Source organism: Primulina tabacum, chromosome 15, assembly GCF_025594145.1.
Source record: "Primulina tabacum isolate GXHZ01 chromosome 15, ASM2559414v2, whole genome shotgun sequence".
Taxonomy (NCBI): Eukaryota; Viridiplantae; Streptophyta; class Magnoliopsida; order Lamiales; family Gesneriaceae; genus Primulina; species Primulina tabacum.
Genome location: NC_134564.1, coordinates 34,813,833 through 34,841,287, shown reverse-complemented (window position 1 = coordinate 34,841,287; position 27,455 = coordinate 34,813,833). Strand labels below are relative to the sequence as shown.

The window sequence follows — 27,455 nt, the reverse complement described above, 5'->3', positions numbered from 1 at the left end:
ATTATTAAAAATAAAAAATAACTAATTTTGATGTCATAACAATTTTTTGATAAATCAAAAATATTTTTTTCTCAAATTACAAAAAAAAAAATCTATTTTATTTAATAAAAAATCATAAAAACCTATTTAAGTAAATGTGTATCTCATCTATACATATCATATCTTAATAAAATATTTTTTTTTTATCTTTATCTGTATTTTTATATTTAAATGATCATATATCATTCCTAACATAAAAAATTAGCATACAAAACCATTTTAAACTTTTAAATTTTAATATTATATATCTAAATTTTTTAAACAAAAAATATTTAATACAAAATTTAAATATGTAACCCGCATGCAAAGTGACACTAACATGTATATACTAACCGTCAAAGCACACTTATTACATATATAACATAATATATGAATATTATGTATCATATATATCATATTAATCTATTCACGTTTGAATAGATTATTCAAAATAAAACTATGACACGATCATCATCATTCTCTAGCTAATTATGCATATACAATACTTTTTTATTTTTCATAAATAATCATAATTTATATTAATCACATATTTTAAAAATTAATTAAACCCATATATAATCTGAAAATTTAAGTTGTGATTAGATTGATATGATTCAAATTTCTTTCATAGACAAAATTCAATATAAAGTTATTTAACTTCAAAGCATATCTACATTAGATTAATGTACGTTATTTGAAATGCATAACTCAAATACCTCCGCGCGCGCAAACTTAAGAGTTAAACCAGATGAACATGTTAGAAACATGTATGCTTGTGTAACATGTGCTGCTGTGCATCACTCATGTTTAAAATTCTAGTCCGTATAGAATTGGATTACTGGCTCCGCCACAAAATTCGGTGGTATGCACAAAAATCATTACGTATACTTCACAAGATTCCCAGATAGCTGATCTAATTTAATATTTATTTGTTTCATGTCATGCAAAATATTTGAACCATATCTACTTATTTTGATGCCACATCGCTGGATACGTGCATGATTTTCCGAGCCTCGGAAACAAAATAACTCTATTCAAGAAATAATGAAGAATATAGCTAGCATTGTAAACAAAAACCTTGTGCAACACTTTCATTTCGGTTAAAATTATACACAAAAATGCATCCATCGGCACCCCTCGTGTTCTCTATCTTCTTTTCGGTCTCTCTGTTTTCTGCAAAACCAGAAGATGCTGCAAGTATTGGCGGTGTGATACCATCTCCAACCTCGAATTCTTGTAATAACTGTACCATCTGTCAGTACCCGTGTCGCTCAGAGCCGCCGCCGCCTGGTTACCAGCCATCCGCTATTCCACCCCCGCCGCCACTCGCAGTAGAGAACTGCCCCCCGGCCGCTCCTGTCCAGTGCTGCGGCGGCCAGTACTCGTATCCACCGCCGATGCCGTATTACAATCAACCGCCAGTACCTTACTACAACTACCCTTACAACAACTATTCGGGGTTGCCTGGACCTTCGGTGAAGCCATGCGATGCCGCCACGTGGCGCTATGCCGTTTTCTCGTGCTTGACTGTGTTACTTATTTTTAAGTTTGAAGGAAAGAAGAAGAGGTTACAGCCGCGCGTGCATGATTTCCTCATAATTGTAAATTTTAGTTTCCATTATTATTCGAATTATAAATAAATATATTTGCTAGTTTAACCTATGTTTCTTCATTACCGCATGGAACTTAATTTTGATCTGTTGTGAAAAGAAAGTTACATTCATTGAGTTGCATGATGGTCTTATACCAACTTTGAAGTGATTATTCGATCGCATGATTCAAGTATAAGACTTTCAATTATGGGATTCTCCGGCGTTTTTGCGTGTTAAAAAACGTGACCGGTAATGAGTTTTGGTTCTATTTTATTTGCTTTTTATATTATTATTTTTTGTTATTTTTAATTTAATGTTTTTTTAATAAATAATAATATAATCATTTAAAATTTTGAATAAATATTAATAAAAAATATTTTAATAGTTTTAAATTTTGGAAAAGTTAACATGACAGTAATTAAAAAAATATTAAAATAAATTTTATAATTAAATGAAATATAATACTTTTATAATTTTAAAAGATATTATTGATATATTTTTTAAAAAAATTATCATTTTAAATAACTCAAACTTAATAATATAAAATTATATAATATCTCCGAATAATTTTTTTTTTGTTTTTGAAACAAAAACAATCTATTCATTAGGGCATAGTTTGATACACATGATAAGATAAACATATGATATATAATATAAGGATAAGTTAAGGATAAATAAGAGGTATTATATTATATTTAATGTTTGGTATGATTTTAATAAGAGTGATTAAATTTATATATTAGATTGTAATGACAAAATTAACCTTATCATAATAAATTTTATAATTTCAAAGTTGTTGCTTGAGTTCATATTTTTTATCTGTTCATGCGCCGATAGTGCTTGCATGATTTATTTATTTTTACCTAATTTTATATATTATATAATATGATAATTGATATATTGATTTTGTGAGTCAAGTCATATCAATTTGTAAAGTTAATCGAGTGATACTAATAATTTTATAGAGATTTATAAATATTATTTATATAATTATCTCGAATTCATTTATATAATTATCATATTATATAATATATAAAAATAAATAAATAAATTTATTTGATTTTAATTTCTAACTACTAGCATAGATTTATAAAAATCATTTATAAATTGAGGATAATTAAGTCATTTAGTAGTGTATTTTATCATTAAATAAAAATTATCACACATAATAGAATGAACATTTTATCCTTCTAAAAAATTATTTATCAATGGCCCATGATATTATCATGGGCTTTTTAAAAAGGTACCAAAGATGAGATAAGGAGGATTATTTATCAATCTCTCCGTTATCGCATGTACCAAACTATGCCTTAAACGAATTATGAGACGCTAAATCCAACAAACAAAATGGATAAATACAATCACTCCAAGTAAACAATGAAAGATAAGACATAGCAAAATACACTAAAAAATAAGCGATTGTGTTTGAACCTCTACTAATATCACCAATTCACATAAAACACTCCGAATGAAGAAGCTCTCAAATGTTTGAGATAAGAAACCATCATGGTTAATAATATCTATCGGGTCTGTCAACGCGAAAACGCCTTGAAACGAATCCGAAACACCCATTGTGTCCAGATGGTGGATACCTCAGGCTGAAGTCACACACATAATTCCATGATAATCTCTAATTAGTGCTCTCACACCAAAAACACCTTTATGCTGATGGAAACATGCATCAACATCAAGCCTCAAGTGTCTTAAAAGGAGATTTAGTTCATTTCTGAACTAATATAAATATATAATTATAAATGAGTGTTATGTCAAATTCATTATCAAATCAAATGGTTTCATCCAGACCCAATCTTCATCATGACATGATTAAAACATTTATTATTTCTGAGTCACTTAAATAAGACCAAATAACATTAAGTTTTAACAATAATACTTTATTATTATATTTAGTGTCTTGTAAAGCTTTAACATGTTATAGAACTTGTTTTGGTCCGACTTGATTACATCAATGTCGAATTCAATATATAACATTGAAAATAATTATTACTAACATTTAATAGGAAAATTGTAAAAAGTATATCTTCTATTTTATATAAGAGTAGATCTCTTGTGAGACGGTCTCACGAATCTTTATCTGTGAGACAGGTCGATCCTACTGATATTCACAATAAAAAGTAATATTTTTTCATGGATGACCCAAATAAGAGATCGGTCTCACAAAATACGACCCGTGAGACCGTCTCACACAAATTTTTGCCTTTATATAATCCCTATTTTTTATTGGTTATTATTATTATTGACATGTATGATATGTGATTTAGCAAACCCGATCAGTTTACCTATCTTACGTCATTGATTGAAAGCCATCTTGTCATATAGTATAGATCCTGTAATAAATCTCCACAAATTATAAAGTTACACAATAATTATTTCTTAAAATATAATCGGATCTATAAAATTCATGCCACGATTTTTAATTTTACAAAAAATTTTGAATGCATCAATTTTTTTTACAGGAAAGCTTGTAATTTAATTAATTTAAAGTGATATATTTTGTTATAAAATATTCCAAACGGAAAATTCTGGTTTTTCTATACGGTATGAAATTGGAAGGCAAAACAAAATAAACAATATTATATACAATCATATTTGTGAATCCATGTACTTGGAACAACCTAGTTTCTCGAAAATGATTGAACAAGCATTAACTTATATGACAATTGCACAATTGTAGTTACGATCTCCCTCCGGATAATTGATTGCTTGCACCACCATAAGCGAGTCGATACAGATTTGTTGAATCATTAATTCTCGTTTTTGAATCAATTTATTTTTAATATGCTCACAAAGTATAAAATAAAATAAACTCTATATGTTTTATACAATACTTTATCACTGTATGAAGATTATATTTGTAATTTTATTACAATGTCATGAGATTCAGTACAATCAAGGGTATAGATGGAAATTCCTTGGACGGTCGTGGATATCAAAAAGATAATTGCAATGGCCACGTAACCACGAACAGTGAGTAGGTAAATATAAATAAATTTATAATTAATATAAATTATGATTTATGTTTGATTTTTTAAAATAAATTATGCTTAACTAAAAAAAAATAAGCATTAGATGCTGGAAGACAAAAAATACAAAAACAAAACATGAGGACAATAGAAGAATATTAATTATATGTGATTTTCCATTAAAACTCTGTCTCTCTGTAAATTGCTGGGTGTCTCTTCTCTTTCTTTTGTTTCGTTCAGATCTCTTGGTTTTTCTCCGCTGGTTATCCCCTTCAATTGGAGTTGCTTTCAGATAACGTAATCAATTATCCATTGCGTAAACAACCATTTTTTTTCATTATTTTTTTTAAAAATTTGATCTTTATAAATTTGTAAAAAGCATATTTTCACACATGCAATGCATACATTTGTTTATTAAGGTCATATTCTTTGTGGGTTTTTCTTTGATTATGGTTTTATGATCATCAGTGAGTTTTGATGCGTGTTTGAAGATTAGGGTTTTTGAGCCCATATGTTTTTTTTTTGAAAAAAAAATTTCTTCCAGGAGTTGCAAGTTGGAATCTATTGCTGGTGACTATCAAAGGTGAAGACTTGTGAATGATAGAACCTTTTAATGAAAAAGGTTTTCCCCCCCTTTTTTTTTCCCCTTTTTTTTTCCCCTAATTATTTTTTTCCTTTTCCTTGTGTTTTTGAATCATATGATTGCTTGGGACCTCTTGATTATCTGTTGCAACTTACCGGGCTTCAACGCGACCAATTTATTCTTTTGGGCATTTGAGTTTTATTTTGCTACTTGATTGCTGGGGGACAAGATTAGAGAAACTTTGAATGAAATTTTAATTCAATAAATATTTGCGATAAATGGAAAATAAGTTAAAAATTAAGTATCATCCTCCCTCGTTGATCTCAGGTTGAATTATCAGGTTGAATTATCTATGTTCTGTTCTACACAAAAGTATTTGTTATTGAATGTAAGATGCACGATAAACGCATGTGTGTGTTGTGAAAGAACTGGAAATTAGTTGTACTTTGTGTTTGAGTTAGGGAATTTATTGGAATGGTAAAAGTATAATTATACAGGCAGTTTATTTATCACATATATATTTGGTTAGTCAAATTCATCATTGTGGGGGATAATTTATCCCGGTGTTTCTTAATCGGTACAATTATTTCGGTGTTCTATTTCTAAAATCCAACCATCTGGAGTTTATAGGACCGGTTACTTTAGTTAATTAATCCAACTGTTCATTTTACTTACTTCAATATGAAGAGGGGGGTTCGGATAACTGTCAAGTTTTTGTTTGACATTTTCTTTCCTTATAGGGCCTTTTGTTTCACTCGTAAATCTTCCGTCCCCAATTTTTTAGATCCCATAATAATTGAAATGCTCATGACCATGTTCCCGTTTGGCTTCTATTAATATTTATCCATCTTGACTAAGCTTTATATGGTTTCTTGAGGCAGTTTTATATCAATGTGCAAATTATTAATTCTGTTATAATCATGTAATAAAGTTTTTAAATATTAGAAGAAAACGTTGCTAATTTGGTAATTCGTTCTTGAACCTGGATAGTAATTTCAGCTACTTATTAAACTAGTTTTGCACTTTTGTTGACTCCCAAATTGAACTGTTGCTTAGCTTTCACTTGTAAACTAAGACATGTTTTATTTATTTGCATTTATCACCCTGCAACACAATCCGTAATTTGAATGGATTAATAGTAGTTACAACTTAAGTGATAACAACTTTTGTCAAGTGAAAATGCTGGATTATGAAGAACTTAATTGAAGTCAGACAACTGACTCTTGGAAGAGAGGGCATTCCAGAATTAGAAATTATTATTTCACATTTAGGATGTATTTTTGAGTACTGGGAAAGAGAACTTTTCATGCTCGGTCTTCTGCTTCTCAAGGTCTTCCGCTTATCAAGATTGTGTTTTCTTCAAATCTATGTCCTCAAATAGTGCATAGAATATTTTTTTCGCCTTTCTTTTTCAAGTAAATAAATCTATCGGATCCATATGTTAACTCTGATGTCAAACTTTGGGAGTCATCATAATGTTAAGGTTTTGTGATTCTCGTTTGCTTTGTTAATTCTAGTTTTTGTTGAGAGAAACCTACATGACATGATTTCTGAGTTGACTCTAAGACTTTTATTAGCCAATTTTTTTGTTTCCCCGTGTTATTTTTAATTTGACTCATTATAATTTTTTATTGTGTTCTGCTTGTAGGTATCTTGGTCGAAATGGAGCACCGAAACACGCAGTTCACTGGTCATATGATCGATTTTGAAATATATGCACAAGGTCATAACCATCAACATCCCAAACCTTGCATCTTTTATGGGAGTGTCGCAAATTATCCTCAGCAGAATATCCACCCTGTGGCTCCCTCTATTCGTAACAGGCCTAGTTTTAATCATCATCACCCACCAGAACATCATGGCAGTACTTTCTATGGGATGCCACAATACGACAGGATCCATCCCCAACGTCCTGTCATAAATCTTGATTTTTCTGTTTCCATGTCATCATCTGGCCATTATAATCCTTACTTGGCGCCACCCCCAACCGGTATTAGAGATCTCCCTGTTCAAATAAATCATTGGACACATGATCAGTTTTCTCCTTTGAGCTCTCAGAGAATTGTAGGTGTTCCTACAGACAGCTACGGCAGAAACATGTCATACATGGATGGTGTCGGAGGATCATTTAAGAGAAACAATGTTGAGGGGGCTCAAACAAATTACCAGTATCACAATGTTTTGGCAGACTCCAGTTCTTTAGTTACCCCTATGACTGCTAGACCGACTGAATCTGATGTTACTTCAACGGATGCCACTTCATTTGCGCCACCTGAATATGGTGGAAATGACCCGACGTCAATAGTCGAAATTGGATCTCACCAAAGCTCGAGGAACATACCTGATTTTCAGGTGCATAATGCTGGTCACATGATCCAGGGAAATTACGTTGCTCCTTCTGTTCCATTCCCTGGAAATCCTTGGTTTGACATGCATTTTGGTGCAAACAATGGTGATATCTGCACATTTCCATGGGCGCGAGCTCCTGAGCTACCTTTTGTGCATGGTAAAGATCTACATCTAAGATATAACCGGTTTCTTTTGTTGGTTGAATTGAATTTTTCTCTATTTTGACAATGTCTTCTCCTGTCTCTTATCTTTTCTTGGCATATCAGCTAGCTTAAATGGAGCTTGTGTTGAAACGGGGAATATGGGCTCTCAAGGCTATCAAGTGACCAACGGTAACCAAGGTTCGAATGGTTTCCTACATCCCCCTCGCCCTCCTATTCCTCAAATCCACTCCAATCCTCATCATCCAACCCCACCGATGCAAGGCATTAGAGGATACAACGTTAACTTTCCTTCACAAATGTCAGCCTCTTCACCCAGAAATTCAACCAATAATGCTTCAAATAATGGCATAAATCCTTTCCCAGACGTCGTAGATGCCAGGCCTACATTTCTTGCTCCGGTTCTACCCACAGGTTTTCGGTATTTACAGTCTCATCGAAGGGAAATCATACTCGGCTCCAATGCCAGACGCCACAGCCTTCCTCACCTGAGAGTTTTACCAGAAGATGTAACAATTTTATCTCATCTCTATATTATTCTCTTGTTTCGTCTGTATCTTGGTTTGGTGATTTGAGGACTATGTGAGTAAGGGTTGTGAACACTCTTGCAACTGTTTGAATTGTTTTCCATGGGCTCTCATTGTAGGAAGTTTCAATCTTAGAAGCTCCAGGTCATCAAGAAGCAGGAACTTTCATGGATCAGCATACAGATATGCGTTTGGACATAGATCACATGTCATATGAGGTAATCGTGGAACTATATTTGCTCCAATAATATACGCTACAAATGTGTGTATGTGGTCATGTTCTAGTTTAGCTGAGCATTAACAACAGAGATTTTTGTCAGGAGCTTCTTGCTTTGGGAGAACAAATAGGGAGTGTTGGCACAGGATTACATCAGGATTTCATCCGAAACAATTTGAAAACGAGAGCTTTTACCTCAGGGTGTTGTGTCAATCTTGAAGAGACACCATCCGTGGACGAGCGTGTCAATTTCTGTGTTATATGCCAGGTATTTCAATAGATTGATTGGTTGATTGATACATACCCTTGGTTTTTTGCCATACCTCGAAGTTCTCTATGTGCTTACCATTTATAGATTAATTATTCATGTGTTATTGATATGGAGTCTTGCTACATTGATCCGTTTCTTTATTGTTCCTAAATTAAATTCACGATGATTTCACGACCATCCAAATTGTCCGATGATAGACTGACAAAAGTATTGGTTTAAGACGAATCACCAAGTTATGATCAAGTATCTGCACCCGCTTTTTGATTCTTATTGTTTGGGATATCCCATGAAAGAAAACTTCATAATCGTACTTTTATGCAGACTGCTTACATGGATGGTGAAACCATTGGAACTCTTGACTGCGAACATGAATACCACCAAGAATGCATAAAGACATGGCTGCTGTTTAAGAACTCTTGCCCGATATGCAAATCCACAGCCTTGCACGAAAAGGGGAAGGATAAGTAAACAGCACGGTATTTGGATGTATGAAAACTCTGGCTTTGCTTTTGCTTTTGCTAAGGATTGGTCATCATCCATAGGAAACTTCTTTTCGTCTACTCTATTTATGTATATATTCGCACATAGACGACCAGGTCTTGAAACATTTGTTGGGCCTTGTGTCTCTCTCAAAAACTGTACAGGCTCCTCATTGTTCATTCTGTTGTGCATGAATATTGTATCAAATTTTCATTGAATCTCTGTATGTATGATACGTACGTACATACGTGAATGCATCCAATGCCATTTAAACCCACAGGTTCATAGTCACCTATATGTGTACATTTGAATGTATGCATGATTTCACCGGCAACCCGATTTTGTAATCATACGGAGCAGCAACATACCTTTTTCATCCCAGAAGCATCCATCTTTGGATCAAACAATAACGGTATGCCCTTGGGGAAAGGCTTCAGCATAATCTCCAAGGCCAAGCGCCATCCTATGGTATATTTTTACGGGTATTTGTATCAAAGCATTCTCAACAGTTAAGGACTCAGAGCAGATGTCTCCATGCAATAGGTTCTTTTTACCTTCTGCGTTTGATAAAAAATTGTAGTCGATGGAAGTTTGACATGTATGGTCACACATGACATCGGGGTAATTATTGTTCCAACTTCCAGGGCTGGTATTTGCGGTGAAATATCCTAATCGTCAACTTGTAAATCAAATAAAATGCAAGTTCAACATTCTTGATTACAAGGCGGAGAACAAAATAGTTAGGCTAACTTCTACTGGAATTACTCAACTCATCTGAACACTTATTATTTTCTCTCATCTGAACATTATTAAATCATACGAGTTTCTCATATTTTAATAAAAATTGAGATAATGTATAAATGATTCCATGGATAGAATTTCAGCAAAGAACATAAAAAAAAAATCTCAATAAGACGTATGCTCGACCGTTCATTTCAAGAATATAAGAACTTTCCAAAGTCATCTCAATTTTCTTTAACACGTGTATTCTTTTACGGAAATGCATCACCAACTAGCCAATAATGGAGACAGGCAGGACCCGTCATTACAAATAATACTTATTATGTCTACGAATTATAGAATTTAGAATTAAAAATTTACAAAAGATCTCAACCAAAAATACAACAAAGCTGATTTTCCTTGTAAATTAACAAATAATTATTTGGTATTGTATAAACACATTATTTTATATAATTTATAATATCTTCCAATTATTATAAACTAATATCTCTAAGTATGTAGTCAAGCTAAAAAATATAAAAAGATTTCACTATAAAAGAGTATTTAAAAATAATAAAAAGATCGAGATATATAGTTATAACACTTGCTTGATAACACACACGCACACACACACGTGATAAGATAAATCTTCCTATGTTCCATCCATTTCTTGAGAATTTCTTGGACATTCAACATCACGGACTTTTCTTGAGAATTTCCTCATTCTTTCCCTCCATTTCTTCATAACCATCAACATGAGCATCCAAATCCCTTCATGACCAGCCATGGAGTCTTCAACTTTCGTTTCCGTGTGAAAATAGTACACTGCAAGCGCAAGCGTTGATGTGCCTGCGGTTAATATGAACAGCACGAAGAAGCTTTGAGGGCTCAGGCTTGCTGTTTCGTTGTCGGATTTAGTTTCCACACATTTCTCCGAGGCTAATAAGCTGTCCTCTAAATCCTTTAGCACCCCGGTTTCAAATGCATTCAGCAAGGCTTCATTCATGTCTGGAAGTAGCATGGATCCTTTCGGAAATGCCTGGAATTTATGCATGCTTGTTTAGGCTCATCGACGTGTTTAAAATTTATCTAAATATATAAATATGTGTGTGTGAAGATGAAAAGAGCAATATCACACATAATTTGTTCAAAATGAATGGACCAATAAAGTAAATTGAGGAATAATCTAGGGGGAAAAGGGTGAGCAATTAACAGTACTTACAAATCCATATCCCCCAACTTGGTAAGTAGGACCAGCAATAACAAAACTTTTGCAATACTTGGCCACGAAGAGTTTGGCCACAGGGACTTCAAGAAAGGCGGCTGCAATCTCACCACTCCGTAAAGCATCAGCATAGGCCTCAGTTGAAGTGAAGTTCTTGATGTTTCCGTTTTTGAAATTCAGCGCTTCCACCAAATATCTATTCACGAAAGATCTCATCGAGCATCCGACATTCGCGTTTTCGCTCTTTAATTTCTCGATGTTGTCTAGCACTGGTTTGAGATGTTGCACTGTTAGCATGCTCGTAAGACTTGCCGTATAGCTTTGAGTGATTATTAGAGCTACAAATAACCACACGACGGTCGCCATTTTTGACAAGTTGCTATGTAACTTATCACCTATGAATTAAAGGCAAGATTTCAATCCGGCCGGCCCCGTTGTTTCTTAACTAAATTGCGTCATAAATCTTAAGGAAAGTTCAAATATTTAGACTGATATTTTAAATGAGAAGTGGTAACCTTGTAATGGGAACACGGTGGCGAAAGCCAACCAGAATAGAGTTCCCATCCGATGAAGAAACGTCTGCCTTCGTAGTTCAGAACAGTAATTTTTCTCAATGGTCCATATGACGAATCCATTGTAAATATTTATGGACAGTGTTAGAAGCCACATGGCCTTCGTAAAGGGCTTCATGAATAACCAGGCTCGGCTGAACTGGGATTGAACTGGGACTACCATCACCAGTCCCGACTCCGTGTGAGCATGAGTGAATTCTACATAATCGTATCGACTTGATATTATCGCAATGTCACCAACAACTGCATCGAATTTCTGCTCAAGAATTCATGTTAGTTTTTTTAGTAAGCCTCACAAAATTTGACAACAAAAACTACAAACGCTATCTCTCACGTACCTTTAACTCTACTTGTTTCACCAGATCAGTGTATGATGTTCCATCGAAGACAATGAACTCGTAAGGCAATGAATATTTCAAATTCTTTGCTGTTCTATCGAAGACTTGAAGTGAAAATCCAGAGAATATTCTCGTGCCTGTGGAGGGATCGTATTCGATATTGACAAATTTGTTTGTAAGAGATCCATTGGGCACGCCTATTCTCATCGGATTCGATATTGTTGGAAGATCCCACCCTCTTGGAGTAGTCCAAGGCCCTCCGGGCCAAAAAACATGTCCCAAAATTTCCATGGAGGAGTTGTAGCCAGTTGTGTTATCAGCATCTGGAGAGAAGCCTAATTGGTCGGACCAGTACCCTAGTTCCCGATAACTCCTCCCAATCACGTTGACGATCTGAAACCGAATTATGGGAGCTAATTTTCTTTCTACAAACAGAATTTTTCCACTCAATCCGAGAAAATCAGTTTTTTGAATATTTTCAATAATTTGAGAGCCATTGTAGCTTCCTTTGTTCATTGCTGATCCCACTGTTCTTGTAACATCATAAGCCTGTAGGGCCAAGATTCCAGGCTCAAAATTCTTCTCCTCAGGATACTTCTTTCGAAAAACTTCGGTAAATCGCTCGTGAAAATTGTGAAAATCCTGTGTCATTTCGGAGAAATACCTCCTCACTCCCACCACACCTTGCATGCTTGAGATGACAGAAGCATTCATCGAGTGGACTAAGCTTGATATCGAATCGGTGATGATCCAAACGTAACCACTCTCAATCATCTTCATCTCTTTAGCCTTTTTAAACAGACGTTCGGCCAGTGCTAGATTAGCGTGAACTAAAAACACCCTGCATTGCCCTTTCTTCAGATTTTCGAGCTCGACCCGTAGAGTTCCAAGTGGGGAAAAAGAAGGAAGAGGTACAAGGCTGCTGAATTGGACGTCAGACTCTTGCAAAGCTCCGCACAGATCCTTGAGGATGTCATCGGCGGCAGATTTCGTGTCCTCGTATATGATGCCAACCCGTCGCCAACCCCATGAGTGAATTATGGCCGCCGCCGCCGTCATCTGCTTGGTGGTGCTGGGAGAGGCTTGGATAAAGAAGGACCAATGCTCGGTGGCCCAAGGCGGCACACAATCTGAGAATGAAAGAATTGGAACATTAAATTGTTCGCTAATCTTTGCAACGGCATATGATTCCTCCCATGAATTCGGTCCCAGAATAGCTTGAGCATGGTTCTTTTTCACAAGGTGTCTCGCTGCATAAATCTTGAAAAAATCAAACCTGGATTTTTACAATGATAAACATGAAATCAGCTCGTTTACCTGCTTGAGCAGCCTGCATTGGATCGCCACCCGAGCATTTTACTCGTAAAGTAAACCTTTCTTCTTTCTGCTTGTATAAATCTTCGATGGCCATTTCCATGGCTACTATCTCTTCCTTACCAACACGGGTACTGCAATCCACAATGGCGCCAAGCATGGCCGTAGGCGCGGCCCGAGAAGACAGTTGTGATCTTACTGCAGAATTTATCCATGCTTCTTGCTCCGCCAAAATATTTGCAAAAATAAGAAAGAATGATGCCAAAAAGCCGAGCATCACGATATTAGCAACCAGTGTCCAAATCACGCTTCTAGCTAATAATTATATCAAAATTTCTTCTTTCGGGCTTCAAGAATTCTGTTGAAGATGGCGGGTTATATATATAAATGGGATTTACTTCTTCTTCAAGCTATTTCGGGAATTTCGTGGAAAAAGAAGATCGACAGTGATCACTTCATTAAGCCTAATTACTTTAAGCAAGAACCCCCTCACTCTTAGGTTTCACTTTTCTATAAAATTTACAAATTTATCAAGGCTTTATTGTAGGACGCAGGTCAATAAATTCAATTTTTTTGGGGTATTTTAGGGCTATATTTACAAAATGTATGGCTCGGTTGTAATACGATAAATGTTAGAGTAGATGCCCTGCAAGCCAACGGTTGGCTAGGGAATTTATTGACTCAAGTGAAATAAACAATCTTTATTTTAATATAATTTAACATTTTATGGTCTTGTTATACTTTATCTGTATACCCATGCAAACAGCATAGATAAAGTCCTTGATTATGCTTTAATACAAATGAATCGTAATTCGATGTTGAAACTCATTTGTAAACACTGCATATTCTAAATTCGTTCATAGTCGATTCAGCCGCCTAAAACAGGGATAAAGGCCGCTTGAGCTCGAGACTAGCATCTGTGATGTTGTGTACTTCGTTTCTTGGTAAGGGCATAGAGATGTCCAAACATGCAGATTGGTAGTCATATGATGATTATACCGAATAACCCTCCATCGGACTTTCCAAGTGGTTATCATTCATCGAGAGGATAAGTCCGTGGTTATGATTGTACCCCATTAGTCCTTACGACCCGGGACAACACTGAGGCTCTATATGCTAGGGCTGTGCTTTGACTCGTTTACCGGCTCCAGGAGAGTCATCAGGTGGCGAGGTTGGGTACAGTTGCGACACATATAGGAGCCAGTGCATTGTAGTCGGGGATTCACCGCTCGCCTACGGGTGCGGATATCCTATGTGATCTGATGAAATAATAGTGCATGGAATCTCTGGCCAGAGTATGAGATGTACGTTGGAGAAGGAGTTCTCCAATAGTACACGCGATGCCACTATTATAGTTATCACATAGTTATCGAATTAATATGCAACCCTCGATGAACCAATGGTTGCAGATTCGATCGGGATATTTGAGATGAAGGGACCGTACTGTACGTTAATCATAATCGACTGGTTCTTGCAGGCACTATCAGTGATACCTAGGGGATCATGGGGCGATGCTACTAGACGCTCTTACCATGATCCGATGTGTGCAATCAGAAATGAGTTCTGACATTCTTGATCAAGGTGTTGTTGAAAAGAATGGGGCTAACTAGGGTAAGCCCGAATAAAGGATTATGTCCTGAATCACAAAGAGTTGTGAACCCACGGCTAGCTGTATCCCTGAACCATTGAGAGTCACACAAGTACTGGATCGTTTGTTCCCGTTGAGAGAATAAATTCAAGGAGTTGAATTTATATTATGATTCAAGGAGTTGAATTTATGATAATTAAATTTTGAGAAAATAAATTCAAGTAGTTGAATTTATGAGATAGTAAATTCAAGAAATTGAATTTATGAAATTTGGAGAAAATAAATTCAAGGAGTTGAATTTATAAAATTTGATAATTTAATTTATTAAACTCAAAAGTTGAGTTTATTAAATATTAAATTTTGGAGGTGATAAATTCAAAGAGTTGAATTTATAATTTAAATAATAAATTCAAATGTTTTTATAATTAATTTAATTTATTAAGCTCAAAAGTTGAGTTCATTAAACAAAATATATAGTGAGTAGTGTGTTTAATGGGCTTGTAGGAGTACAAGTCCAACATACTAAATAATTAAAGTTTTAATGGACCTTGATTAAATAATTAAACTAGTTGGACTAGCCCAATTAATTAATAAAGTCCATTAATGTTAATTATGAATGCTAGGTCATGGCTTGTAATCAAGCCATAACCCTAGCCACCACCTTCATATTTTTTCGAAAAAGCTCTCCTCCTCTCCTCTCTAAATTTCGGCCACTCCCTTTTGGGGAATAGTTTGAGCCGTCTCTCAAACCTTGATCTCCAACGCAAAATATCTTCCATATTTTCTAGTGCAAATTGGAAGAGGAATAGATCATCCAGTCGTGGACCTAATTAGAAGGAAAGAAAGGAGTCTCTTGAAGAAAGTTCGTAGGGATTCATCAAGAGCTAATCTGTTTATACCGGATTAGTTGGAGCCACGTGATTTATTCACAAAGGGTATAATTTTTTAACACCCTATGAATGTTTATGATAAAATCATACGAGCGCCCAAAGCAAAACATATTTTGATTGTCAAAATAAAATAAAATTTTAAAACTTCCGCTGCGTTTGGGCGTGTAGAAAACTGAGATCCAATAGTGGTATCAGAGCCAAGGTTTTTCTAAATCGTATGGTTTGATATTGAATAATTTATTTCTAACCGCACAAGAAAATTTTTCAGAAAATTGTAGCACCATGAAAAATTATTTTTTTTCAGAAAACAAAAATTTTTTTTTTAAATCTGCCCGGAACCGTTCTGGGCAGTCCGTGCGCGCAGGGCCGCGCATGGCAGCGCGCAAGCGCAGGCGCCGGACGCCTGCGCGCCTGTGCGCGTTCTGCGCGCACAGGGCCGCTGCCCGAAACGTTCGGGCAGCGGGCGGCAGCGAGGGCGGCTGCCCGGGATCGTCTCGGGAACCGTACTGGATGTTGGGCCTGAATTGTTTGGGCCTAGGGTGCAATTTTCTGAATTTTAAAATTTTTGGGTAAAATTGATATTTTTGAAAAATTGGTTCAATTTTTATTTTGAAAGATTGATTTTTAGAAAATTAATAATTTTCTTGTAAAATAAATAATTAGAATGTGATTTTAATTATTTATGGTAAAATGAGTTTTACAAGAAATCAATTATTATTGATTTAATTGAAAATTAAATAAAGGAGTTTATTTAATTTATTAAATTCTTTGATAATTGTGGTGGTTAGTGATAAAATTATTAGATATATGATTTATCAATTAATTAAATTGTTTAATTAAATTGATGTTAATATTTGATATTAAATGCATGAAGGATGATCGAGAGCCTTGACCAATGTGTTAGGTGTATGTTAGAATATTTTACTGTTTTATTCGTTTTTTTAATATTTGATATTATTAAAGTGGGCCTGGTTTATAGCCCGTTCCCACCCCATGAGATGTATCCCTTATGTGCCATGGCTATTTAAATGTAATTATTAGAAATAGTGGGAGATCAAGACTGGAAGATGGTGGGCCCGATGAACGAGATGAAGACATGTAAAATATTGGAAGCTCTTGTAATAATTGCATTTGCATCCCTGCATTCACCTAGGTTTTGGACCTGGATCCATGTTTGGCTCACATGGATCTAATAGTGTTGGCGATCGATCATCCTTATTTATTGTTGAATGTCATATTATGATATATGTGATATATAGTAGTATGCATGTATGTATATTATTAGATAATATTGTTGCATGGATCCGGCAAACATACAAACTCGTGGCACGCGATTTGAAATTAAAATGATGAGACAATTTTAAAATTAAAATCCCTCATTTTGAATATGATTCAAAATTCATATCAAACCGTAAAAGTAAAAATTAAAAGAGTTTAATTTTTCCTTGCCTTCCATCAACCGTGGTTGCATGTTGATCGCTACCCGCGGACAGTGTCTGGCTCATATTATTGGGGAGGCCTGGACGCCGGAAAACTGTGACTTCCACCGGACATATGATGTGAATTGAGTGGAACTCCCATGACTTCGGCTCATATTATTGGGGGAACTCATGGCGACCGTCTACTACAATTCAATATTGATGGGTCGGTTTGACACGCGAAAATAAACGGCGTCATATTATTGGGTCCTTATTATACGTGAGGCAAAACACGCGGAGGTTGCATCGGGATGCAATTGGATTCTACCTTTTAGAAATTATAATTGGCTGATATTATTCGGGATTATAATTGGCTAATTGGACTCTACGTGCCCACTAAGAAAATACGATTTTCTTTTTTCATCAGAGGGTGGTGAAAATGTCAAAATAGTGGGATGGAGATTTATAAAATAAAAAAAATCCATATTTTATATCTTAAAATTATTTTAAAATAATTAGCAACCATTATTCTGTTTCCATATCAGTATATTTTCGATTTCGTCACGTAATTCATTTTTGTTATTAACAAGCTAACCGAATCTAATTTTCAAGACTGGTTGGAAAATTTGTTCTAAATTCGGAGAAAATAACATACACACTAATGTCAGTCTTGTTGAACTGACAATGCATGCAAGATGGTGGGACCATAGTGTGCAAGCTAAAGTGTAATGTGCTTGCTTCTATGTCAAATGAACTGTAGGGACAGTTTGAGGAAATGTTGAATGCTGCTGACATTCGAATACACATGCAAGAGTTGTATGGTACATGAAACTCGTACAGTGATGCACACCACTTTTAAAAGCTCATGACTACACGAATGCAAGATGGGGCTTTGGTCCATGAGCGTAGTGTACGTATGACTGGGCTTATTGAAAATGTGGTGGGCCTGGAATATGTGATTCCTAACGAGTTAGTTGATAACATCAATTTGTTATCTTTCTATTCCTCATTTGACGGGGTTATGGTGAACTTCAAGTTTAATAAGATATTTTGATAGCCTTGAAGAGCTAGTCAATATGCTTATGACTTATGAGATCACCATAAAATAAGAAATAATTGTTATTTTTATAATGGGCCTTTCGTCGGACGAAAAATGACCCACAAGGTAAGGGAAATAAATGTTCCGCCCCTCACAAGGAAAAACAAACCCAATAAAAGGCAAACTCCGAAGAACACTTAAAGGGCCCACAAAGCCCGATAAGTCAGAACATATTTATTTCACTACAAGAAGTCCGGACATAAGAAATTATATGCGCTAGAAATGTTCTGGAAATGACAAGTGAATGTCCAAGTAAACATGATTTCAACAAAAACCAAAATAAAGTTAGATGATCCAAATCCCACACAAATATGGCACCCTAGAATAGGTCATATTTCCCAAAGAAGGATGCACAAACTAGTGGGAGAAGACATGTTTGACTTGTCAAACATAAATTCTCTACTTACTTGTGAGTTCTGTCTAAAAGAAAAAATGACCAAGACTCCATTCGATGGAAACGTGGAACGTGCGCATGGTCTACTGGATTTGATCCACACAGACATTTGTGGCCCGCTAAGTGTTAGCACAGAATATGGGCAATCCTACTTCATTACCTTTACTGATGACCATTCGAGGTATGAGTACGTTTATTTGATGAAATACAAATCTGAAGCATTTGAAAAGTTCAAAGAATTCATATCTGAAGTAGAAAATCAGCTGGAAAAAGGTATTAAGGCACTTCGATCTGATCGAGGTGGAGAATACTTAAGTGCTGAATTTTTGGGATTATCTAAAAGAGAATGAGATTCTCTCACAGTGGACTCCACCAGCAACACCACAATTGAATGTTGTTTCTGAACGTCGTAATCAAACCTTGTTGGACTTGGTTCGATCTATGATGAGATTTACCGAATTGCCTACATCGTTTTGGGGCTTTGCGCTTGAAACTACGACAATGTTGTTGAATAATGTCTACTCTAAAGCAGTTGATAAAACACCATATGAGATATGGATGGGAAAAACTCCCAAATATTCTTACGAGAGAATATGGGGATGTCCTGCTTATGTGAAGCAGACAGTGGGAGATAAATTGGATAGTAGATCCACTTTGTGCTACTTTGTAGAATATCCAAAGAATTCTGTTGGGTATTATTTCTATCGTCCCAATGAAGCAAAATTGTTTGTTTCAAGAAATGCCACCTTTTTGGAAAAGGAATTTCTATTAGATAGAAAAGACAAGATGATAGAACTTGAAGAAATTCAAGATACTCCCTCAACTGTAGAAGTTTAACCCATTTCCAAGAACCAGTAGTTGAAGTACAAGCTCCTAGGAGGTCTGATAGGGTTATTAGACCACCTGCAAGACATACGCTTCTTCATGAACAAGACCATGATGAGTTTTGTGTTGGATATGATCCCATTAACTTTAAGGAAGCAATATCTGATACTGATTCAACCAAATGACTTGAAGCTATGCAGTCAAAAATGGACCCTATGTATTCAAACCAAGTCTGGACATTGGTGGATCAACCTGAGGGAATCGTTCCTATATGGTGCAAATGGATATACAAAAGAAAGCTTGGGGCGAATGGGAAGGTAGTGACCTTCAAAGCAAGACTGGTTGCAAAAGATTATACTCAAAGGCAAGGAGTAGACTATGAGGAAATTTTTCACCAGTTGCTATGTTTAAGTCCATTAGATTACTACTAGCCATAGCATCATGGTATGACTATGAGATATGGCAAATGGATGTAAAGACTGCATTCCTCATTGGAGACATCAAAGAAGAAATTTATATGTCTCAACCTGAGGGATACACATCAGTAGGAAGTGAGCATAAGGTATGCAAACTTCAGAGATCAATACATGGTCTCAAGCAGGCATCAAAGAGTTGGAACCTCAGATTTGATAGCACTATCAAAGAGTTTGGTTTTGCTAAGAATCCTGAGGAATCGTGCGTGTACAAGAAGGTTAGTGGGAGTGTAGTGACATTCCTTGTACTTTATGTTGATGATACCCTGCTAATTGAGAATGGTGTAGGATTATTGCAATCAACTAAAGTATGGTTGGCCTGTAAATTCTCCATGAAAGATATGTGTGAAGCATCCTATGTATTGGGAATACAAATCTATAGAGATAGATCAAAAAGGATGCTAGGACTCACCTAAGTCACTTATATCGATACCATTCTAAAGCGATTCTCTATGGAAGAGTCCAAGAGAGGATACTTACCAATGTGTCATGGTGTTACTCTATCTAAAGCTATGTGTCCCAAAACAGATGAAGAGATAGAGATGATGACACGTATTCCATATGCGTCAGCTATTGGTAGTATCATGTATGGTATGATATCGACACGTCCTGATGTTGCTTACGCTATGAGTGTTACAAGCAGATATCAGGCAAACCCTGGTCCAATGTATTGGAAGGCCGTGAAAGATATTCTTAAGTACTTGAGAAGGACTAAGAACTTGTTCATGGTCTATAGGGTGGAGAATTGAAATTGGAAGGCTACACTGATTCTAGCTTCCAATGTGACGTAGATGATTCGAAATTGACCTCTGGCTTTGTATTCATTCTTAATGGTGCGGCTGTCTCTTGGAAAAGTTCCAAGTAAGACACCGTTGCGGATTCCACCACTGAAGCTGAATACATTGTTGCATCTGATGCAGCAAAAGAGGTAGTTTGGATGAGAAATTTTGTCCAAGAGTTGGGCGTTATTCCTAATAGAGTTGATCCAGTCCCGTCGTACTGTGACAACACTGGTGCCATTGCGCAAGCAAAGGAACCAAGGTCTCATCAGCGATCCAAACATGTACTGAGGAAGTTCCACATCATACGGGAGATGGTGGGAAGAGAAGACATATCAGTTGAAAGAGTCCCCTCTGCAGATAATGTTGCTGATCCACTTACAAAGCCCTTGCCAGGACCATTGTTTGAAAAGCATCGCGAAAGCAATGAGATTAAGGGTAGTTGGCTCTAGGGCAAGTGGGAGATTGTTAGAGTAGATGCCCTGCAAGCCAACGGTTGGCTAGGGAATTTATTGACTCAAGTGAAATAAACAATCTTTATTTTAATATAATTTAACATTTTATGGTCTTGTTATACTTTATCTGTATTCCCATGCAAACAGCATAGATAAAGTTCTTGATTATGCTTTAATACAAATGAATCGTAATTCGATGTTGAAACTCATTTGTAAACACTGCATATTCTAAATTCGTTTCTAGTCGATTCAGCCGCCTAAAACAGAGATAAAGGCCGCTTGCGCTCGAGACTAGCATCTGTGATGTTGTGTACTGCGTTTCTTGATAAAGGCATAGAGATGTCCAAACATGCAGATGGGTAGTCATATGATGATTATACCGAACAACCCTCCCTCGAACTTTCCAAGTGGTTATCATTCATCGAGAGAATAAGTTCGTGGTTATGATTGTACACCATTAGTCCTTACGACCCGGGACAACACTGAGGCTCTATATGCTAAGGCTGTGCTTTGACTCGTTTACCGGCTCCAGGAGAGTCATCAGGTGGCGAGGTTGGGTACTAGGCTTGTCAAATTGGGTCAGGCCCGTCGGGCCGGTCCGCCCAACCATAAAAATTGAGCGGGTTATGTTGATAAAATAGCAGCCCGTTTGGAGGCGGGCCAAACGGGTTGAGCCCGTTTGGGTTGCGGGCCAAACGGGTTGAGCCCGTTTGGGTTGCGGGCTGGTCCGCCAAATTAGGGTCGAATTTTATATTTTTAAGTTTTATATAAAAATTCCTATTTCTTCCTTATTTTTTCTCATGTGCCTAACTTCAATCAATCTGGTAAAATCTCTATGCTTCTATTTTTTTTTGAAGATGTTATACTTACCAATGTGTCATGGTGTTACTCTATCTAAAGCTATGTGTCCCAAAACAGATGAAGAGATAGAGATGATGACATGTATTCCATATGCGTCAGCTATTGGTAGTATCATGTATGGTATGATATCGACACGTCCTGATGTTGCTTACGCTCTGAGTGTTACAAGCAGATATCAGGCAAACCCTGGTCCAATGTATTGGAAGGCCGTGAAAGATATTCTTAAGTACTTGAGAAGGACTAAGAACTTGTTCATGGTCTATGGGGTGGAGAATTGAAATTGGAAGGCTACACTGATTCTAGCTTCCAATGTGACGTAGATGATTCGAAATTGACCTCTGGCTTTGTATTCATTCTTAATGGTGCGGCTGTCCCTTGAAAAAGTTCCAAGTAAGACACCGTTGCGGATTCCACCACTGAAGCTGAATACATTGTTGCATCTGATGCAGCAAAAGAGGTAGTTTGGATGAGGAATTTTGTCCAAGAGTTGGGCGTTATTCCTAATAGAGTTGATCCAGTCCTGTCGTACTGTGACAACACTGGTGCCATTGCGCAAGCAAAGGAACCAAGGTCTCATCAGCGATCCAAACATGTACTGAGGAAGTTCCACATCATACGGGAGATGGTGGGAAGAGGAGACATATCAGTTGAAAGAGTCCCCTTTGCAGATAATGTTGCTGATCCACTTACAAAGCCCTTGCCAGGACCATTGTTTGAAAAGCATCGCGAAGCAATGGGATTAAGGGTAGTTCGCTCTAGGGCAAGTGGGAGATTGTTAGAGTAGATTCCCTGCAAGCCAACGGTTGGCTAGGGAATTTATTGACTCAAGTGAAATAAACAATCTTTATTTTAATATAATTTAACATTTTATGGTCTTGTTATACTTTATCTGTATACCCATGCAAACAGCATAGATAAAGTTCTTGATTATGCTTTAATACAAATGAATCGTAATTCGATGTTGAAACTCATTTGTAAACACTGCATATTCTAAATTCGTTTCTAGTCGATTCAGCCGCCTAAAACAGGGATAAAGGCCGCTTGAGCTCGAGACTAGCATCTGTGATGTTGTGTACTGCGTTTCTTGGTAAAGGCATAGAGATGTCCAAACATGCAAATGGGTAGTCATATGATGATTATACCGAACAACCCTCCCTCGGACTTTCCAAGTGGTTATCATTCATCGAGAGGATAAGTCCGTGGTTATGATTGTACACCATTAGTCCTTACGACCCGGGACAACACTGAGGCTCTATATGCTAGGGCTGTGCTTTGACTCGTTTACCGGCTCCATGAGAAGTCATCAGGTGGCGAGGTTGGGTACTAGGCTTGTCAAATTGGGTCAGGCCCGTCGGACCGGTCCGCCCAACCATAAAAATTGAGCGGGTTGGGTTGATAAAATAGCAGCCCGTTTGGAGGCGGGCCAAACGGGTTGAGCCCGTTTGGGTTGCGGGCTGGTCCGCCAAATTAGGGTCGAATTTTATATTTTTAAGTTTTATATAAAAATTCCTATTTCTTCCTTATTTTTTCTCATGTGCCTAACTTCAATCAATCTGGTAAAATCTCTATGCTTCTATTTTTTTTGAAGATGTTATACTCTCTAGTCTCCTCCCTTTTTTTAATGTTTAACTCGAATTAATCCAGAATTATCGAAATAATATAGTAAATAAAGTAATTATGTGTATTGTTGAACACATAATATTTTCTGAAATTTACAACCGTATGTTTTCTCGACTTTGTGTTATCTCCCAATGTTTATCACTTTTTAAGAAAATGTGGATGGTAAGAGCTAGGTGCCTTGTGCGGACAAACCTTTAAGATCGTTAATTTTTGTTTTCTTGTGATGACAAACCCTTAAGAAACTGGAGAAAGTGTATGCTAAAAAAGATTTGGAATTCACATTTAAAGGTTTCATTGTATTTATGGTTGATGATATTACATGAGTTAATTTTTAGTACATGTGTACGATGAAATCTTGTGTGAATTAGAATAAGCATTTTATTTTTTTATGGATTATGTTGATTGTTGTATGCTTTCAATGTCTTATTTCAATGTTTTTAAGTTTTTATGAAACTATTTGACTGAAATATATTTTTCTTCTATGTTTATTTTAATATTGTTTAGTATTTTTTTTAAAAAATAATAATAAGCGGGTTGGCCCGCCTAACCCGCGGCCCAAGGTGGGTTTGGCTGGGTTGGCCATTTAGAAGCCCGCCAAAATGGCGGCTGGCCCGCCCCGCCCCGCCTAATGGCAGGTTGCGGCGGGTGACGGGCTGGCCCGCCCCGTCAGCCCGTTTTGACATGTATATTCTGTACAGTTGCGACACATATAGGAGCCAGTGCATTGTAGTCGGGGATTCATCGCTCACCTACGGGTGTGGATATCCTATGTGATCTGATGAAATAATAGTGCATGGAATCTCTGGCCAGAGTATGAGATGTACGTTGGAGAAGGAGTTCTCCAATAGTACACGCGATGCCACTATTATAGTTATCACATAGTTATCGAATTAATATGCAACCCTCGATGAACCAATGGTTGCAGATTCGATCGGGATATTTGAGATGAAGGGACCGTACTGTACGTTAATCATAATCGACTGGTTCTTGCAGGCACTATCAGTGATACCTAGGGGATCATGGGGCGATGCTACTAGACGCTCTTACCATGATCCGATGTGTGCAATCAGAAATGAGTTCTGACATTCGTGATCAAGGTGTTGATGAAAAGAATGAGGCTAACTAGGGTAAAGCCCGAATAAAGGATTATGTCCTGAATCACAAAGAGTTGTGAACCCACGGCTAGCTGTATCCCTGAACCATTGAGGGTCACACAAGTATTGGATCGTTTGTTCCCGTTGAGAGAATAAATTCAAGGAGTTGAATTTATATTATGATTCAAGGAGTTGAATTTATGATAATTAAATTTTGAGAAAATAAATTCAAGTAGTTGAATTTATGAGATAGTAAATTCAAGAAATTGAATTTATGAAATTTGGAGAAAATAAATTCAAGGAGTTGAATTTATAAAATTTGATAATTTAATTTATTAAACTCAAAAGTTGAGTTTATTAAATATTAAATTTTGGAGGTGATAAATTCAAAGAGTTGAATTTATAATTTAAATAATAAATTCAAATGTTTTTATAATTAATTTAATTTATTAAGCTCAAAAGTTGAGTTCATTAAACAAAATATATAGTGAGTAGTGTGTTTAATGGGCTTGTAGGAGTACAAGTCCAACATACTAAATAATTAAAGTTTTAATGGACCTTGATTAAATAATTAAACTAGTTGGACTAGCCCAATTAATTAATAAAGTCCATTATATTAATTATGAATGCTAGGTCATGGCTTGTAATCAAGCCATAACCCTAGCCACCACCTTCATATTTTTCGAAAAAGCTCTCCTCCTCTCCTCTCTAAATTTCGGCCACTCCCTTTTGGGGAATAGTTTGAGCCGTCTCTCAAACCTTGATCTCCAACGCAAAATATCTTCCATAGTTTCTAGTGCAAATTGGAAGAGGAATAGATCATCCAGTCGTGGACCTAATTAGAAGGAAAGAAAGGAGTCTCTTGAAGAAAGTTCGTAGGGATTCATCAAGAGCTAATCTGTTTATACCGGATTAGTTGGAGCCACGTGATTTATTCACAAAAGGTATAATTTTTTAACACCCTATGAATATTTATGATAAAATCATACGAGCGCCCAAAGCAAAACATATTTTGATTGTCAAAATAAAATAAAATTTTAAAACTTCCGCTGCGTTTGGGCGTGTAGAAAACCGAGATCCAACAATAAATCCATAGCAGCCATATCTAGTTACGTTAAAGTCTCCGAACCGTGAAGACTTGGGAAGCTTCTCAGAAACATACGTAATAGAGTTAACCAGGAAGAAAGCACCACGCGTTTGTCGTATCGCAAAGTATATAAAAATATTCCAAACTTTACATTTTGATTAGGCCAAATTAAAATATAGTGGCTCGTCCAGGTCGTTTGAAGGCTGGGGAAGCTTCTCAAAATATAGAGTTAGACTATTGTACTTTTAGTCATATATGGTTACTTCTCTACGATTGATTAATGTTGTTAAATTTCAGCTTTCGTCCCGTATTTTTCATTTATCGGAAAAATGATTAAAGTCACATAAAAAAATAACTGACAAAGACTAAAATTTGACAAAATAGATAATCAAATTGCGAAGAAGTAAATATATACGACAAAAAATAAACATTCTCAGTAAAATTTGATGTGATATGGGAAGACCAAAAAGTTATTTAAACTATAATTAGATATAAATTATACATATAATAGATAATTATCTTGAGCAATAGGAAAACAAAATTCTGAATAATCCAAAAAATAAAAAAAAATTGGATTTACATACATCTAATATGAAAAAGTATTTTGTTTTAGTTCGTTCTATCGTTACATATAAAATAGCGGGCATTACAAATTTAGCAACACTTTTTCCACGAATCTTTTATAAAAAATGTATAATGTGCAACTTCGAGTTGTCAATTATATATTCTATGAAATGATAAACCAATTCGAGAGATTTTTTATATAAATATTCAATTCGTTAGGACTTTCTAGTATTATATTGAGACAAAGGCAAAAAAGTTTTCTAAAAATATTAAAAAAAATTGGTCGGCATGCAGAAATTATTAATTTGTTTAACATTATTTGGACAAGCTAAAGTATGTCGGCCGGCCACTTTGAAGTAGACAGTAAGTTAATATCGCACTATTTGGACAAACTAAATTACCAACTTGCTAGTTATCATGTATGGAGTTTTTAACTTACAAATTATGGAGTATTTAAATAACTGGAACTTTGCTTGAAAAATTAATAAGGTTTTTGCATATGCAAGAAGCACGTGTCCAGAGAGAGAGAGAGAGAATAGTTTTTGCATATTATAAACATGCCTCAAATCCTAATCAAATTTGGGTCAAAATGAGTATTTACTGTCTGCAATATGTTAGGTAGGTGGCAAACATCAGTAATGTATTATGAAGGTTGGTGGCAAAACTTATGGTTTTGACTTGGAATTTTTTTATCTTCTTGTTTTTACTTTAGTAATTTTTAAATGGTTTTAACGTAAATCTCGATATTCACTTTTGTACTTTATTTTCCTATTATCATATCAAATTGTCGCACGTGAGACCAGCATTTACTAAGATGTAGTTTGGAGTTGGCTTTTTATCAAGGTAATAGTCCCAAGCTGCATGAGACTGAACGTTGTCTAGTCCAAAGTCACAAACCGACTCAATTTGTCATTAAGTTGTGGCCCAAAAGAAAATTCAACCCATGCAATATACCTAACC

General features: G+C 35.9%; 2 protein-coding genes across 5 annotated transcripts; one reads left to right on the top strand and one right to left on the bottom strand.

Annotated features, from left to right (window-relative positions):
• The first annotated feature begins 4,734 nt into the window (after positions 1-4,734).
• LOC142527275 (putative E3 ubiquitin-protein ligase ZFP1) lies at positions 4,735-9,458 on the top strand. Of its 3 annotated transcripts, none has more exons than XM_075632028.1 (7): positions 4,735-4,888; positions 5,136-5,174; positions 6,823-7,680; positions 7,790-8,193; positions 8,331-8,429; positions 8,532-8,696; positions 9,021-9,458. In XM_075632028.1, the coding sequence occupies exons 3-7, from the start codon at positions 6,837-6,839 to the stop codon at positions 9,165-9,167; spliced, it is 1,659 nt and encodes a 552-aa protein (XP_075488143.1). In that variant the 5' UTR covers positions 4,735-4,888; positions 5,136-5,174; positions 6,823-6,836; the 3' UTR covers positions 9,168-9,458. The 3 variants fall into 3 exon arrangements, with proteins under 3 accessions (XP_075488143.1, XP_075488142.1, XP_075488144.1); XM_075632027.1 differs by having other exon boundaries at positions 4,736-4,888; positions 5,136-5,213; XM_075632029.1 differs by lacking the exon at positions 5,136-5,174 and having other exon boundaries at positions 4,752-4,888.
• A 937-nt stretch (positions 9,459-10,395) lies between these two features.
• On the bottom strand, positions 10,396-13,849 carry LOC142527675 (glutamate receptor 2.8-like). Of its 2 annotated transcripts, none has more exons than XM_075632557.1 (5): positions 13,352-13,849; positions 12,035-13,284; positions 11,640-11,952; positions 11,140-11,519; positions 10,396-10,938 (listed from the first exon to the last, which is right to left on the bottom strand). In XM_075632557.1, exons 1-5 carry the CDS (start codon positions 13,623-13,625, stop codon positions 10,552-10,554), a joined length of 2,604 nt encoding a protein of 867 aa, XP_075488672.1. In that variant the 5' UTR covers positions 13,626-13,849; the 3' UTR covers positions 10,396-10,551. The 2 variants fall into 2 exon arrangements, with proteins under 2 accessions (XP_075488672.1, XP_075488671.1); XM_075632556.1 differs by having other exon boundaries at positions 10,403-10,938; positions 11,122-11,519; positions 13,352-13,847.
• Positions 13,850-27,455: the final 13,606 nt, after the last annotated feature.

Coding starts and splice junctions, on each gene's coding strand:
- LOC142527275 (XM_075632027.1), top strand. CDS start 5,189: ATGATAGAACCTTTTAATGAAAAAG. Junction 5,214..6,822: donor AGAACCTTTTAATGAAAAAG/GTTTTCCCCCCC, acceptor TTCTGCTTGTAG/GTATCTTGGTCGAAATGGAG. Junction 8,430..8,531: donor TAGATCACATGTCATATGAG/GTAATCGTGGAA, acceptor GATTTTTGTCAG/GAGCTTCTTGCTTTGGGAGA.
- LOC142527675 (XM_075632556.1), bottom strand. CDS start 13,625: ATGCTCGGCTTTTTGGCATCATTCTTTCTTATTTTTGCAAATATTTTG. Junction 11,520..11,639: donor CACCGTGTTCCCATTACAAG/GTTACCACTTCT, acceptor TTTAATTCATAG/GTGATAAGTTACATAGCAAC. Junction 10,939..11,121: donor AAGTTGGGGGATATGGATTT/GTAAGTACTGTT, acceptor CATAAATTCCAG/GCATTTCCGAAAGGATCCAT.